Source organism: Haliotis cracherodii, unplaced genomic scaffold (genome assembly GCF_022045235.1).
Source record: "Haliotis cracherodii isolate W230 unplaced genomic scaffold, xgHalCrac1.p SCAF_1, whole genome shotgun sequence".
Lineage (NCBI taxonomy): Eukaryota > Metazoa > Mollusca > Gastropoda > Lepetellida > Haliotidae > Haliotis > Haliotis cracherodii.
In genome coordinates, this window is record NW_027266264.1 from 80,084,029 (window position 1) to 80,101,647 (window position 17,619).

Sequence of the window (17,619 nt, forward strand, 5' to 3'; positions counted from 1 at the left end):
TGTGATCTGGGTGACTGGTGTGGCATTGTACCCCTATCGTGTTATTGGGTACTGGTTACAATGTGTGATCTGGGTGACTTGTGTGGCATATACCCCTATCGTGTTGTTGGGTACTGGTTACAATGTGTGATCTGGGTGACTTGTGTGGCATATACCCCTATCGTGTTGTTGGGTACTGGTTACAATGTGTGATCTGGCTAACTGGTGTGGCATTGTACCCCTATCGTGTTGTTGGGTACTGGTTGCTATGTGTGATCTGGCTGACTGTTGTGGCATTGTACCCCGATCGTGTTGTTGGGTACTGGTTTTCAATGTGTGATATGGCTGACTGGTGTGGCATTGTACCCCTATCGTGTTGTTGGGTACTGGTTGCTAGGTGTGATCTGGCTGACTGGTGTGGCATTGTACCCCGATCGTGTTGTTGGGTACTGGTTACAATGTGTGATCTGGCTGACTGGTGTGTACCCCGATCGTGTTGTTGGGTACTGGTTACAATGTGTGATCTGGGTGACTGGTGTGTACCCCTATCGTGTTGTTGGGTACTGGTTGCAATGTGTGATCTGGCTGACTGTTGTGTACCCCGATCTTGTTGTTGGGTACTGGTTACATTGTGTGATCTGGGTGACTGGTGTGTACCCCTATCGTGTTGTTGGGTACTGGTTACATTGTGTGATCTGGCTGACTGTTGTGTACCCCGATCTTGTTGTTGGGTACTGGTTACAATGTGTGATCTGGCTGACTTGTGTGGCATTGTACCCCTATCGTGTTATTGGGTACTGGTTACAATGTGTGATCTGGCTGACTTGTGTGGCATTGTACCCCGATCGTGTTGTTGGGTACTGGTTACAATGTGTGATCTGGGTGACTGGTGTGGCATTGTACCCCGATCGTGTTGTTGGGTACTGGTTACAATGTGTGATCTGGGTGACTGGTGTGGCATTGTACCCCTATCGTGTTGTTGGGTACTGGTTACAATGTGTGATCTGGGTGACTGGTGTGGCATTGTACCCCTATCGTGTTATTGGGTACTGGTTACAATGTGTGATCTGGGTGACTGGTGTGGCATATACCCCGATCGTGTTATTGGGTACTGGTTACAATGTGTGATCTGTCTGACTGGTGTGGCATGTACCCCTATCGTGTTGTTGGGTACTGGTTGCTATGTGTGATCTGGGTGACTGGTGTGGCATGTACCCCGATTGTGTTGTTGGGTACTGGTTGCAATGTGTGATCTGGCTGACTGGTGTGTACGCCGATCGTGTTGTTGGGTACTGGTGTTCAATGTGTGATATGGCTGACTGGTGTGTACCCCGGTCGGGATGTTGGGTACTGGTTACAATGTGTGATCTGGCTAACTGGTGTGGCATTGTACCCCTATCGTGTTGTTGGGTACTGGTTGCTATGTGTGATCTGTCTGACTGGTGTGGCATTGTACCCCGATCGTGTTGTTGGGTACTGGTTTTCAATGTGTGATATGGCTGACTGGTGTGTACCCCGATCGTGTTGTTGGGTACTGGTTACAATGTGTGATCTGGCTAACTGGTGTGGCATTGTACCCCTATCGTGTTGTTGGGTACTGGTTGCTATGTGTGATCTGTCTGACTGGTGTGGCATGTACCCCGATCGTGTTGTTGGGTACTGGTTGCAATGTGTGATCTGGCTGACTGGTGTGTACCCCGATCGTGTTGTTGGGTACTGGTTACAATGTGTGATCTGGCTGACTGGTGTGGCATTGTACCCGTATCGTGTTGTTGGGTACTGGTTACAATGTGTGATCTGGGTGACTTGTGTGGCATGTACCCCGATCATGTTGTTGGGTACTGGTTGCTATGTGTGATCTGGGTGACTGGTGTGGCATTGTACCCCTATCGTGTTATTGGGTACTGGTTACAATGTGTGATCTTGGTGACTTGTGTGGCATATACCCCTATCGTGTTGTTGGGTACTGGTTACTATGTGTGATCTGGGTGACTTGTGTGGCATATACCCCTATCGTGTTGTTGGGTACTGGTTACAATGTGTGATCTGGCTAACTGGTGTGGCATTGTACCCCTATCGTGTTGTTGGGTACTGGTTGCTATGTGTGATCTGGCTGACTGTTGTGGCATTGTACCCCGATCGTGTTGTTGGGTACTGGTTTTCAATGTGTGATATGGCTGACTGGTGTGTACCCCGGTCGGGATGTTGGGTACTGGTTACAATGTGTGATCTGGCTAACTGGTGTGGCATTGTACCCCTATCGTGTTGTTGGGTACTGGTTGCTAGGTGTGATCTGGCTGACTGGTGTGGCATTGTACCCCGATCGTGTTGTTGGGTACTGGTTGCAATGTGTGATCTGGGTGACTGGTGTGTACTCCGATCGTGTTGTTGGGTACTGGTTACATTGTGTGATCTGGCTGACTGGTGTGTACTCCGATCGTGTTGTTGGGTACTGGTTGCAATGTGTGATCTGGGTGACTGGTGTGGCATTGTACCCGTATCGTGTTGTTGGATACTGGTTACAATGTGTGATCTGGCTCACTGGTGTGGCATGTACCCCGATCGTGTTCTTGGGTACTGGTTACATTGTGTGATCTGGCTGACTGGTGTGTACTCCGATCGTGTTGTTGGGTACTGGTTACATTGTGTGATCTGGCTGACTGGTGTGTACTCCGATCGTGTTGTTGGGTACTGGTTACATTGTGTGATCTGGCTGACTGGTGTGTACCCCGATCGTGTTGTTGGGTACTGGTTACAATGTGTGATCTGGCTGACTGGTGTGGCATTGTACCCGTATCGTGTTGTTGGATACTGGTTACAATGTGTGATCTGGCTCACTGGTGTGGCATGTACCCCGATCGTGTTCTTGGGTACTGGTTGCAATGTGTGATCTGTCTGACTGTTGTGGCATGTACCCCGATCGTGTTGTTGGGTACTGGTTACAATGTGTGATCTGGGTGACTGGTGTGGCATTGTACCCCTATCGTGTTATTGGGTACTGGTTACAATTTGTGAACTGGGTGACTGGTGTGGCATATACCCCTATCGTGTTGTTGGGTACTGGTTGCTAGGTGTGATCTGGCTGACTGTTGTGGCATTGTACCCCGATCCTGTTGTTGGGTACTGGTTGCAATGTGTGATCTGGCTGACTGGTGTGTACGCCGATCGTGTTGTTGGGTACTGGTTTTCAATGTGTGATATGGCTGACTGGTGTGTACCCTGATCGTGTTGTTTGGTACTGGTTACAATGTGTGATCTGTCTGACTGATGTGTCATATACCCCTATAGTGTTGTTGGGTACTGGTTACAATGTGTGATCTGGCTGACTGGTGTGTACCCCGATCGTGTTGTTGGGTACTGGTTACAATGTGTGATCTGGCTGACTGGTGTGGCATTGTACCCGTATCGTGTTGTTGGATACTGGTTACAATGTGTGATCTGGCTCACTGGTGTGGCATGTACCCCGATCGTGTTCTTGGGTACTGGTTGCAATGTGTGATCTGTCTGACTGTTGTGGCATGTACCCCGATCGTGTTGTTTGGTACTGGTTACAATGTGTGATCTGGGTGACTGGTGTGGCATTGTACCCCTATCGTGTTATTGGGTACTGGTTACAATTTGTGAACTGGGTGACTGGTGTGGCATATACCCCTATCGTGTTGTTGGGTACTGGTTGCTATGTGTGATCTGGCTGACTGTTGTGGCATTGTACCCCGATCGTGTTGTTGGGTACTGGTTGCAATGTGTGATCTGGCTGACTGGTGTGTACGCCGATCGTGTTGTTGGGTACTGGTTTTCAATGTTTGATATGGCTGACTGGTGTGTACCCCGGTCGGGATGTTGGGTACTGGTTACAATGTGTGATCTGGCTGACTTGTGTGGCATTGTACCCCTATCGTGTTATTGGGTACTGGTTACAATGTGTGATCTGGCTGACTTGTGTGGCATTGTACCCCTATCGTGTTATTGGGTACTGGTTACAATGTGTGATCTGGCTAACTGGTGTGGCATTGTACCCGTATCGTGTTGTTGGGTACTGGTTGCTATGTGTGATCTGACTGACTGGTGTGGCATTGTACCCCTATCGTGTTGTTGGGTACTGGTTGCAATGTGTGATCTGGGTGACTTGTGTGGCATATACCCCTATCGTGTTGTTGGGTACTGGTTACATTGTGTGATCTGGGTGACTGGTGTGTACTCCGATCGTGTTGTTGGGTACTGGTTACAATGTGTGATCTGGCTTACTGGTGTGGCATTGTACCCGTATCGTGTTGTTGGGTACTGGTTGCTATGTGTGATCTGACTGACTGGTGTGGCATTGTACCCCGGTCGTGTTGTTGGGTACTGGTTACAATGTGTGATCTGGCTGACTGGTGTGTACTCCGATCGTGTTGTTGGGTACTGGTTACAATGTGTGATCTGGCTGACTGGTGTGTACTCCGATCGTGTTGTTGGGTACTGGTTACATTGTGTGATCTGGCTGACTGGTGTGTACTCCGATCGTGTTGTTGGGTACTGGTTACATTGTGTGATCTGGCTGACTGGTGTGTACTCCGATCGTGTTGTTGGGTACTGGTTACATTGTGTGATCTGGCTGACTGGTGTGTACCCCGATCGTGTTGTTGGGAACTGGTTACATTGTGTGATCTGGCTGACTGGTGTGGCATTGTACCCCGATCTTGTTGTTGGGTACTGGTTACAATGTGTGATCTGGCTGACTGGTGTGTACCCCGATCGTGTTGTTGGGTACTGGTTACATTATGTGATCTGGCTGACTGTTGTGTACACCGGTCGGGGTGTTGGGTACTGGTTACAATGTGTGATCTGGCTGACTGGTGTGTACCCTGATCGTGTTGTTGGGTACACCCCGGTCGTGTTGTTGGGTACTGGTTACAGTGTGTGATCTGGCTGACTGGTGTGACATTGTACCCTGATTGTGTTGTTGGGTACTGGTTACAATGTGTGATCTGGCTGGCTTGTGTGTACCCCGATCGTGTTTTTGGGGAGTGGACTGTCTACAATGTGTGATCTGGCTCACTGATGTGTCATCGTACCCGATGGTGTTGTGGGTACTGGGTTATCAACCACTGGTATATATGGGCATTCTATTATTTACAGGCTAAGGTGACGTATGTCTGTCTGTCTGTCTGTTATATAATTATTGAAAGACAGCATTGGAGGCATTTATTGACTGATAATGACTCCCTTATCGCAATTCATGGACATATCACGTGACGTCTTGAGATCAGAACATTGTATATAACTACACCACACTCAGCTACACCACAAGTGAATGTTAAATAGAGGCGTACTATCAACTGTAATGTCTTCCAAATAAGCGGCAACAACTGGAACCTCCAATCAAGACAAGGCCTGTTCCAGCTGCTTGTACCATGTTCAAATGAAAGTTATATTTTCGTAAGTTCTTGTCATGTTTTTGACGTGGAACTTAATTGGAGAAACGTTCAGAGAACAAAGCTTTGTTGCATGCTAAGCCCAACAAACATGTGCGCGCGCACCGGCCGATTGTAATGAGCTGTTGCGAAAAAAAACCTCCTGAAAAGTCAAACGGCGATCCGGATTCCTTCCTCCCTCGGAATGAGCTGAAACTCGTGACAAATAAATATTTGACTTGAGATCGGATTCTCGGAACCATATCCCGAGCTGGTGGGGAAAGACAAGACGGGGCCCAGTCGGGATGTGTGCTCTACGCCATCTGCCAAAACACAGAACTCCAAACTGGGACGGCTAACTGTTTCTACAAAAACATTGCGAGAGAAGCGCAGCTGCGGAGACCGTCGTCCGTTAACAGCAGCGTCTTTTATTGCCAGCCAAACACACGTGAATAAACACTTTCACAAGCATCAAGTCGGCTGTTTGGAGAACACATTTCAAAGTGAAAGATTTTCTCAAACGTGGTATTCTTGAATACGATGAACCCGCAACGTTGTGATCAGAGAGAAGGCGATGTACAGAGTTGTGCAACAGCCCGTCAGATGATCTCGGAGAAGAGCAAGCTGTCTGGAAAGCCGAGTTTAGCGTCGGAAATCCTGACGAACAAACCGGCAGTTGTGGTTATTTGTTGTAATTGCAAGGTTCTTAGTTCAACTGGTTCTATCATATAACTGCGCAGTCTGTTTGGCGCATTTACAGATGCAAAGAAACCAGTCTGTGAAGTACTTCGGCTACGACGGTCGTAAGTACTTTGAATTTTCAGCGGCAGTTACAGATCATACCGTCCATTTTGTATTGACTGATTCTAGTCACGTGACAGAGATACAGGTAATAATACCCCAAGGCTTTGGCGTTTTAATCTAACGATAAGATCGTGGTAACTTAACATACAACAGCCAACCATCCTACGTAGCTACAACCCGCCTACTAACGCAACGGATGCGGAATAAGTGTGCGAGTTATACGGATTAATAGACCGAACCCGGCTTATTTTTGTCGATATTTCATGTCACGGGTGTTCCGTTCAGTCAAGGGAGGCCACTCGAGGTTAGGCTTGCCATATAAAACTAACTTATAGTCTGAGAACAGGCATTGGGCCCATAAAACTACCATCGGATTATTATGTTAGGCGTTGCTTACGTTGCGTGGATACACGTGAGATTCCTCAGCGGTAAATCAGGGTGACTAAGCAACACTGATACTTCTTTGTTAGATTAGGGACTGTCAAATTCCCTGCGTATATTTTTTAAAAGATTTTTTTAAATGAAATAAATAATTAAAGGTCAAACGAGTCAAGTTATCAAATGAAACGCCGCCTTGTGGGATTATAGGTTTGAAGGTGTTTGTAACTACAGGAGGGCATTGCTCAGTAACCATGAATCGTTATTCATAATCATTATAAGTAAATCAGAACGATTTCCATGGAAACGGCGTCCTCTGGTTTAACGGGTTTTTACTTACCTCAAGCATAACCTGTATTCAAACATTTACAGTTTTAGCTTGAATACTATTTGGACAATGGCGCTATATAATGTATCCGTTTGAAATACAAGGTGACCAGAGCAATGGCGTACCTTTCTTATGATATCCATGCGCTTCTAGAAGACAGGTCGATATTTCATGTCACCATTTACATAAAGCTTTAAACAGAATTAACACTAAGATTCCTTCTCATGAATACTAAATTCCTGTCTATCACCCCGTCATTACCCAACTCTTTACCACCATGGCGGAGACTTACGTTCTCCCTAGGAAAGATGTAAAAGTGTTTAGCGGGTTAAAACGAAACAAGGGGTAATGTATTTGTTCAAAGAGTTGGCTTTGAGTGGAGAAACAGGGTGGATTTCTTGTAAAACGCCAGCCGCCTTTTTGAATGCGGTAAATCAGGATTTTATGTGCATGAATTGTCCACAAGTAAGCACTTAACAGTCCAACTCGAAAGGCATTCGTGATATTCGGGACAAGCTATACATGTGGTAGAGTGAAATATCCAAGCTGGGACACGCGCTTATCTTAATAGCAAATCACCTGTACTTCACTACAGCACTTTCATCAATACCCTCATAAATCTAACTGATTTATTTTATTGATCCTCGGCAAATTGTAATCCCCGTACATGCCTAGGACCCCCTTTCCAGCAGGTGCCCGATACCCCCACCCTCAACAAGTTTCACCTCACCCCCCTATCAAGTCTAAAACACAATCAAACCAATCAGAGTATTGATCCGAGAGCCATGGCTTTTAGCCGCGAGCATGTCCGATTGACACTTTCACGGCATTAACTTGTCAATAGAATTTTTGACATGAAATTATAGCCACATGGTTCAAGATTTATTTTCTTTCTTTTATTTATTTGTTGTTGAGGCTTGGGGCCCTTGAGGGAGAAGCCCCTCCACCGTATGTGTCCCACGTGTTGTAGCCGCGAATAAGCCTGTACTAGCGCGAATGACAGCCTGCATACCAAGTGTGAAGGACTCGTGTCCTGTCACCTTCTGAGCGCTGCGGGCGGTTTGTCCCGACTTCGTGCGTTATCTACATTAATGTGTTCAATATCATGAGTGAGTAACAGGAAGGCCTGATTTTCCCATGGAGACACCTGTGGTCAAATCTCATTCGGTTCTCACGAGATTTGACAATTGACCAAGTGTTTCAGAACTTTAAGTATAATTCAAAACTATTCTAAAATATGGTATCAATTGACGATATTATTACACCCATGAGATTTACTAAATTTGACTAATAAAATATTCATATCAGAACACCAGAACGGCAAGTTTCACATGACAAGTTTGAAACTCATAATATCAAAAGAAAAAAAACATTTATTTTGTTTCTGCCTCGAGAGTATTCCTGATTTATTACCTCAAACACAATCAAATAAACATTAGGCTGCGTTGTTAATAATCCATAACTTCATAAGCCGTATTTTTTCATTCATACATTCAGTGTATATTATCCCAAGAAATCTACGACTGACTGCCTCGGTTCCGTCTATCGTATTCGCCATTGATTATACAGGCCACTGCCATTTCTCATCTTCAAATCTACATCAATTATACCGAATAGCGTTTTATTCGATTGATGACAAGAACGGAAGATGCTTTAGTCAGATACGAACGATAGGGGTTTTCCAATTCCCTGTGAGGCCCTTCTTCCCACATTAGGTGCGATGAATCTTGTCTGCAGCCATATAACGATCTCACTGGAAGAATTCATAGCCTTGTCGTTAGATGCTTTGCGTAGATATTCACGCTTTGAGTAGCGTACGGGACACTGGGCATTAATCCTTATCAAAACAGTTATATAAGAAAGATTCCTGTATATTTTATCGAATCTTCACGACAGACCCCGTCTCCCTTGAATGTGAAGGGTGCTTGATATGCATGCATCGCCAGAGCTGTTTGTGTGATGATAGGAAGGTTTCTCTGCTGATGGAATGGATATATATATCTGTGTTGATGGAATGGATATATTTCTGTGTTGCAAGAAACTATTATTGCTAACGATTTCGTAATCATCACATTTGTTGACTGAGCAGTTTGAGAAGGAGTGTTTTTAGCTATCAATATGTCTGATATGCCAATAGCAGACAAAGGTTCATCACTTTAAAGGGACAGAGTTTTTTTTTATTGTTACTTTGTCAGTATCGGGACTACTGTCTGGGTATGACCTATTCCTGGAAATGATGCAATAATCACTGTATGGATGCGTCGGGCTACTCTCTCGGGGGAATAAAGTGTATGATACGTGTGTGTTGGATATTTTTTGCACCAAATGCCGAACAAGTGTGAAATGTTGCATGTGTAATCATGCTAATCAGCGATTAAGTGAATAATGTTTAACGCCGCGGTCAGCAATTTTCCAGTTCTTTCACAGCTGCGTCTTGTGGCTGTGAGGTAGCCAAGTGGTTTAATCCCTCGTTCGTCACGCTGAGCTCGGGTTCGATTCCCCACATGGGTACAATGTATGAAGCCCATCCCTGGTGTCCCCCGCCGTGATATTGCTGGAATATTACCAAAAGGGGAGTAAAACCAGACTCACTCTCTGACAAATGTTTGTAAATAATCGAGTCAGGACCAGGCAAACCTGGACCTTGAGCAACGATGACACGTGACGTCGGGGTACGATGACCTGTGACCAGCCACGTCAAAGAGCCTGACCACCCGATCCCCATTTATGTCGGCTTTTACGACCAGCATGAGGTGCTGTGGTTCTACTCAAGCCCCAGATCATTGAGAAATGATGATCAGACATGTTGTTAACACCTTGCTGCACGCACATCATGCAACTGATCACGTGACTTATCACGTGTGGTGGTGGGGATGATTCATAATAACCATTAAAATATATTAAACCCACGAGCATGGTCCGAAATTAGGTACAAATTGGGATTCGAACCCGTTCAATCTGATCCAGGCAAGTAGCGTAGATGTATCGCCTTAGACCAGTGGACCACTAAGGTCACTCGTAATAATGATGGTTGCAAATGATATGTGTTTTGTAACTGTGGAAATTGCAATAGTCCTATGGGTCAATCAGTGGATTGTCTGGTCCAGATTCTATTATTTACAGACCGCAGTCATATAAAGGGAATATTGCTGCGTAAAACAACTAAAAAGAAAAACAAGCAATTGTCGAATGGCGGGGTTAGTAGTGGTAGTAGTAGCTTTGCTCCAAGGCGGTACTGAAAGAAAAGTCCATGGATGTGTAGTCATTCTTTCCTCCTAATAGGCAAGTCTGGATATGTCGAGTCTAGTCTGTTATAGAGACAAGTTGTTCTTATTATCTAAATAATCTAGAAATTATTATCTAGACTAATAATTATTGCCTTATTGCCTTAGGTAGTAGTTGTGGTAGCTGTTGTGGCGTGATGATGGGGGTCGGTGAGGAGGATTGTAAACGTCAACACGTGTACTCATAACGTCACGGGGGGCGGTCGGGTAGCCTAGTGGTTAAAGCGTTCGCTCGTCACGCCGAAGACCCGGGTTCGATTCCCGACATGGGTACAATGTGTGAACCCCATTTCTGGTGTCCCCCGCCGTGATATTGCTCGAATATTGCTAAAAGCGGCGTATAACCATACTCATTCACTCACTCAGTCATAACGTCAGGAGTAGTCTCCGACGGTGCTGATTTCAGTATCAGATACATGAGTTGAGTAATCACATCAGTTTCTAGTTGATAGTGACGCAACGTTCACTCAGTTGCGCATGTCAAACATTCTAAGCCATAAGAGAGTTATCGTTCTTGATAATTCCTATCTTCACCGCGGGGTGGCGCATGATAAGTTGGGCATAGTTCAATTCGAAACTTTAGTAGAACCGCCTGATGGACCCAATGCATGCTGGTGTGTTTAATGTGCGCGCGATGAGCATTAGAATAGATGGTGTAGTGTTACCTGGGAGATCACAACAGGTGGATTAATGCTGTGCGGTTCAGTGCCTTCGACTTTGCCGTGGAGAGACGCCATAACTAAGTCTGCTGTAGAAGCGCGCCACGCTCATTCATCATCCTGGCATACAACAATTTCTTCATAACTTGCTCAGATCAGACGTTCTTCCATTCTTATATGGAAATAAATCCGATCACCTTTGCACCGCTTCACAACAATTATTGAGCAACCCGCCGCGATGAGGCGCGGAGGAATCACAAGTAATTTACATCAAAATAGTCCCAGCAGGATTGACGCCCATTCATATCAGAAATCTCGTAAGGAGTACCAAACACGAACATTGAAAAGGGGCATTTAGTAATTGCCATTGCTCCGTGCGATAGGCCAGCCATTACTACGTTCATTCCGGCTTTTAAATATTTCAAGAAATACTTTAAAATTTGCAATTTGCATAATCGCATGCACATCGAACGTACAGCCCTATATCTACACACGCAACGCTCAGATTAATCTTAAAGACATTGCCTCTGTGTCACATCGCTAATGGCGTTATTTGTAACATAACCAATCTTACTTGCTAGAGTCGGGGAAAAAAAACTTATCTCTGGAACAAGGACGGTATTGAGTGTGAGTTGATGGCACGGCGTCTGCGGCAGCATCGACACGCTGGCAGTGCTGTCGCTGGACAATGAGTATTTCCACATCTACATTCGACAGCTTAGACCTTCGACCTAGCAGTTTCATCATCATCATCATCGTCGTCGTCATCATCATCATCATCATCATCACTGCCATCATCATCACGTCATCACTACTAACTTCACCTCTATCACACCATCATCATCAGAAGCAGCAGCATCACCATTTATACTACACCATCATCACCATTGTCGTCGTCGACATCGTTATAATCGTGTCATCATCACTACCATAATCACCATCTCCCTCAAAACCACCACTACCATCATCACCACTGTTATAAGGCAATAATTTATTCTTGAACAAAGATTGTACCTGCATTACATCGTTTCTGTTGAGATTCAGTAGAAATTTACTGCTCTGTATTTGAACAATGATTTGTTGTCAGGAATGTAATACTATTTAATGTAAGCAGTGGTTGGGAAATTATTACATTTAGATACTCTTATTATCTGTAAACTTCAGGAATAGCAAGGATTGGTATCAGGCCTTTTAGGAACATATGAAATATTCGGTGGTGTTCTAGTGACACTTTACTGGCCTGGCACTGTGTGGAAAGTGCTGGAAGCTAGTTAGACTATATAAGTGGAGCGGGCGCGTGCCTGTTTTATCTCACATTTCATCTGACATTGCATCAAGTCCAACTTTTGTGTGAAGACCACTTATCATCCCGGATTCGCAGCCTGGGCCTATCTCGGAAGCTTGACCACTGTTGCGGATAGGCGAATGTTATTATCACTGACATATTCACTATCACCACTGCCATCATGTTCTGTATTTGATTCTGCCATCGAATAGTGTACTACCACTCTATTGTGTACTGCCATTGTAATTGTTGCGTAGTAATTTGTATTGATTTGTAAACCTAGTTAATTTTGTAATACAATTGTTGATTGCGTACAATTTGTTGGTTGTTCTTTGGTTTCACATAATAATTCTTTAACGTACATAATTCTGGGTAAACATAGTGTTTCAATTTGAAAATCAACACTTTACACCAACAGCATCATCATCATCATCATCATCACTGCTATTATCATTATCACCAACACTGCCAATTATACCGCGTCATTATCATCATCAACCCCATCACCATCCTCAACATCGTCACCATCACCAATTACGCTTCGTCAACACCGCCATCATCATCCTCATCATCACTACCCTCTCAACATCATCACAATCATCCTCAACATCCATCACCACCAGCTATTATATCACGTCATCACCGCCATCATCATCACCACAATCAACACCACCACCACCCTCAGCATCATCAACTTCATCTCGACCGTCATCATGCCTAACAACACTACCATCAGCATCTTCGTCACTATAATCATGGGACCCGTGAAGATCCGGTAGATCTTCAGCATCCCATGCTTGTCGTAAAAGGCGACTAAAGGGTGGTCCGGCTCGGTGACTTGGTTGATGCATGTCATCGTATCCCAACTGCGTGGATCGATGCTAATGATGTCAATCACTGGATTGTCTGGTTCAGATTCGATTATTTACATACCCTCGTCATACAGCTGGAATATTGCTGAGTGCGGCATTAAGCAACAAACAAACAAACTACAATCATGGTGTCCCATAGACTATAACTACAAATATATTCACTCGCTGACTCGCTGAGTATTTCATGATGTGTATGTATACAGGGAGACTATCTATATAGACTCCCTGGTATATATTACTCGTCATGGTAGTAGTAGACGTAGTCGCAGCACAAACACCCCCTCCACCTGCCACTACGCATCAACAAGTCTTCGTGATGGTCGCTGGGACCTTCATTATTTCGTCTCTGATTGGCAGTGACAGAGTCAAAAAGCGACATGCCAAGATAAATCAGAGGTGAATGACTCCCTCAACCCCGTATTTCAGTCCTCGCCCCACCGTGTGCCACAGGAGAGGTGTGGCCGGGATCGGACACGCCCAATTACCCATGTGACGAACACACTTCACGTGAAGCTCTCTCCTCTTTCTGTTACACGACCGTCCTCCCATATCCTGCCTACATCTGACATAGAGACAAACCTAGGCCTCCCTGGGGATTAAGCGATTAGTTGATATTTTGCAACGGCATGCTATGTGCCCAGCACATGAATAGAGATAGGAGCGTATCCCGACACCCGAGCTGCGGTCGGGCCGGACTGATTACACCCGTATACACAAAGCGCGGAAGCCTGCAATAAGCTAGAGTGTAACTTTTCAGGCTTGGAGACAGAAGGGGTTCAGAGCGACGCGCCGTCTCTATGTCGAGCTAGGGGTGGGGAGAACGGGAAGCAAGAGACGGTTCCCCGCTAGCGTCCTTTAAAATTCAACCGCAGTTTTAAGAATATTGTCCAGCGTTTTGTCAGTGTCGTACATGTAGTCTTTCCTCCCCTTCCGAGGGGGGATGAAGGATGGGGGGGGGGGGGGGGGGGGGGTCACATCTCACCCCTCGTGGGACCTCCCTCCCCATGTATCAGGTGCACCCGATTTACGAGTAATATATAGTCTATCTCAACCACAACCCCTGTAAACTGACTTGTGTATCACGTTGCACGGCGCTCGTCATTACTGCACAACTACAAATAGAGGTCGCGCTATCAGCGCATGCTTGATGGAACAGTGTCCATTGCTGGATCTCATGAGGCAAAGACTGTGGTGTCTTTGTAAACGTCGCCTGCCTGACCACGTATAGGTCATGTGACGTATCATGTGGCTGATGTGTAATCACCCAGCTACATTTATACTTAAGCAACGCTATATATTCTGAACCTTGTTATTCTGAAAATAACGTAAATAAGGTGGTTGAGTTAAAACTTTAGCTTTCCTTACGTCTCAGATTTAATTCATGTGTCCAGTTTGTAGATTCTGCACTTATTCATCATCACCATAATCATCACATTCATATTGATCATAACCCTCCTAATTAAAATCATAATCACAACCACCATCATCACCACCATCATTACATTCATCATCACCAACATCATCAAATTCATCATCACCACCATCATTGAATTCGTCATCACCACCATCATCAAATTCAATATCACCACCATCATCAAATTCACCATCACCACCATTATTAAATTCATCATCACCTCAATCATCACATTCATCATCACCACCATCATAAAATTCACCATCACCACCATCATTAAATTCATCATCACCTCAATCATCACATTCATCATCACCACCATCATCAAATTCACCATCACCGCCATCATTAAATTCATCATCACCTCAATCATCACATTCATCATCACCACCATCATCAAATTCACCATCACCACCATCATTAAATTCATCATCACCTCAATCATCACATTCATCATCACCACATTCATCATCACCACCATCATTAAATTCTTAGTCAACATCATCCTCATCATCATGACCACGTATAGGTCATGTGACGTATCATGTGGCTGATGTGTAATCACCAAGCTACATTTATACAAAAGCAACGCTATATATTCTGAGCCTTCTTATTCTGAAAATAACGTACAGTGGGTGGTTGAGTTTAAAACTTTAGCTTTCCTTACGTCTCAGATTTAATTCATGTGTCCGGTTTGTAGATTCTGCACTTATTCATCATCACCATAATCATCACATTCATATCGATCATAACCCTCCTAATTAAAATCATAATCACCATAATCACAACCACCATCATCAAATTCATCACCACCATCATTAAATTCATCATCACCACCATCATCAAATTCATCATCACCAGATCATCAAATTCATCATCAACACGAGCATCAAATTCATCATCACCACCATCATTAAATTCATCATCACCTCAATCATCACATCCATCATCACATTCATCATCAACACCATCATCACATTCATCATCACCATCATCATTAAATTCATCATCACCATCATCATTAAATTCATCATCACCTCAATCATCACATTCATCATCACATCCATCATCACATTCATCATCAACACCATCATCACATTCATCATCACCACCATCATCACATTCATCATCACCACCATCATCACCACCATCATCACATTCATCATCACCACCATCATCAAATTCGTAATCACAGACATCATCAAATTCATCATCAACTTCAACAAACAAATAACTGTATCTGTGAAGATAAACTACCGGGCAAAGGAAGGTATACACTTGAAAATTGGATTGGACAAAAAATTACAAACGTTATCAAAATGTTACTGGGCTGGAAACAGTCGCCGAAACGCTGCAAACCTTAGATCAGAAACACAACTATGATACTTGTTTCGAATACATCACCATCGGCGAATAACAATTTCTTGTATCTTTCATTTTTAGCCACCATCAAACATGGGTTTATATTTCCTTTTGCCCGAATAGAACTTTGTTATGTCCACTCAAACCTTGGTAAAGCAGTATTGAACGTACTAGATAACCCAACGATTCCACTTTTAGCAATACTAATCAATTGTCTATAGGGCTTTCACAGATCGTATATATGTTGGTAGTTGATGTCCATCATCGGCTGGACCTTTGTTTGTTTGTTGTTTAACACCGCACTCAGCAGTATTCCAGCTATATGGCGGCGATCTGTAAATAATCGAGTCTGGACCAGACAATCAAGTGATTGACACCATGAGCATCGATCCACGCAATTGAGATACGATGACATGCATCAACCAAGTCAGAGAGCCTGACCACCTGATTCCGTTAGTCGCCTCAAGAATTCTTACCCGGGTCTTTTGACCAAATATATATGTAGTATACTTCGCGTAAAAGGAGGGAGACATCTCATATGAATGAATGTTGTTTTACACCGCTGTCAGCAACATTCCAGCTGTATAAGGACGCTCTGTAACTAATCGGTCCTGGGCACGAATTACACACAACCGGCCAGGTCACATTGTGTAACCAGTTCATCCTCTTCATCGGACTACACTCAACAAGCATGGCGTGCTGGGGATCTAGTCTGCCCCGGAAACCCCACAGGGCTAAACCTCATAGAACTTGTACATTATTGGTTGTCATTTCTTTGTACTTTGGGGGTAATGGCCCAGAAATACAAAAAGAATTTCCAAACGAAAAAGATTTTTAAAATATCTAATATTATCTCAACCCCCTGAATAAATACCATAAAAGTGTGTATGTGTACACCCATACAATATTTTTATGTGAAAATGTCGCAAATATTATAAAAAATTGAATATTCAGTACAATGTATAAACATAACAGCGCAAAACGGATACTCAACATAATAGTGCTGCAGACAAAAATCACTCCGGCGTAATGGTCCATGCGTTATAGCGCTATACATCCCTGTCAAATAGGCCCCAGTGATTACAGGAGCGTGTTAACAAATTATATAACTACCTTCTCCCACATCAGTTAACCTCATAAAGGTAATAACGATCCTAAAAAGTAGTCGTCGTATCCTGAATGGCTTCATATTTTATTTAACCAAATAGAAATGAGGCATTTTCGCCAGCGAGACCAACGCCAATGATGCCCACCCCAGTGCGGCGGGTCGAAATTGGGAGGTTTCTAAACACCCCGAGTAAACGCTCGTGTGAAACACTTTATATGCACCCAGTTTATTGCAGGCTAAATGACCCCGAACCAGGCTGTATTCCCTGGCAACGTTTTTACCAAACCTTTGTTATCTCTTTAGTGTTGCAGTGGTGGATGGATGATTGAATTTTGTCATATTTTGAACGACTGCGCAAGAAACAAGCCTGTTCAAGGTCGGTTATTAATGCACCCGCTACCTTCATGACCCCATTGTGTAATACATGTTCTTTCAAACCCCTCATTGCCTTTTTAATCAGTGAGACATTTATTGAGAAAGTGAGATCATTATGAATCGCTCGCCGTTGTAACTGAATATAATGTCAACGCCAGAGAATGGCCAGTCTCCATTATCCGCCGAAGGCAGATTCCTTTGCACGTAAAAGGCAAAATAGCAGGGGGGGGGGGGGTTGTTCGATTCTGCATCGCCTTGGAGGGATAGCTGAACCAACAACGATTTCTGCAACGATTCTGCATCACCTAGGAGGGATAGCTGTACCAGCAACGATTCTGCATCGCCTTGGAGGTATAGCTGTACCAGCAACGATTCTGC

At 44.3% G+C, this 17,619-nt stretch overlaps 1 protein-coding gene across 1 annotated transcript in view; it reads left to right on the plus strand.

The window, feature by feature from the left end:
• LOC139457904 (uncharacterized) overlaps nucleotides 1–17,619 on the plus strand; it is a 66,384-nt gene that overhangs the window by 14,261 nt on the left and 34,504 nt on the right. Inside the window, exons 2-4 of the mRNA XM_071239249.1 lie at nucleotides 11,482–11,629; nucleotides 12,529–12,874; nucleotides 15,258–15,666. Of these exons, the coding sequence (XP_071095350.1) occupies nucleotides 11,482–11,629; nucleotides 12,529–12,874; nucleotides 15,258–15,666 (903 nt within the window). The remainder of the gene's footprint in view (nucleotides 1–11,481; nucleotides 11,630–12,528; nucleotides 12,875–15,257; nucleotides 15,667–17,619) is intronic.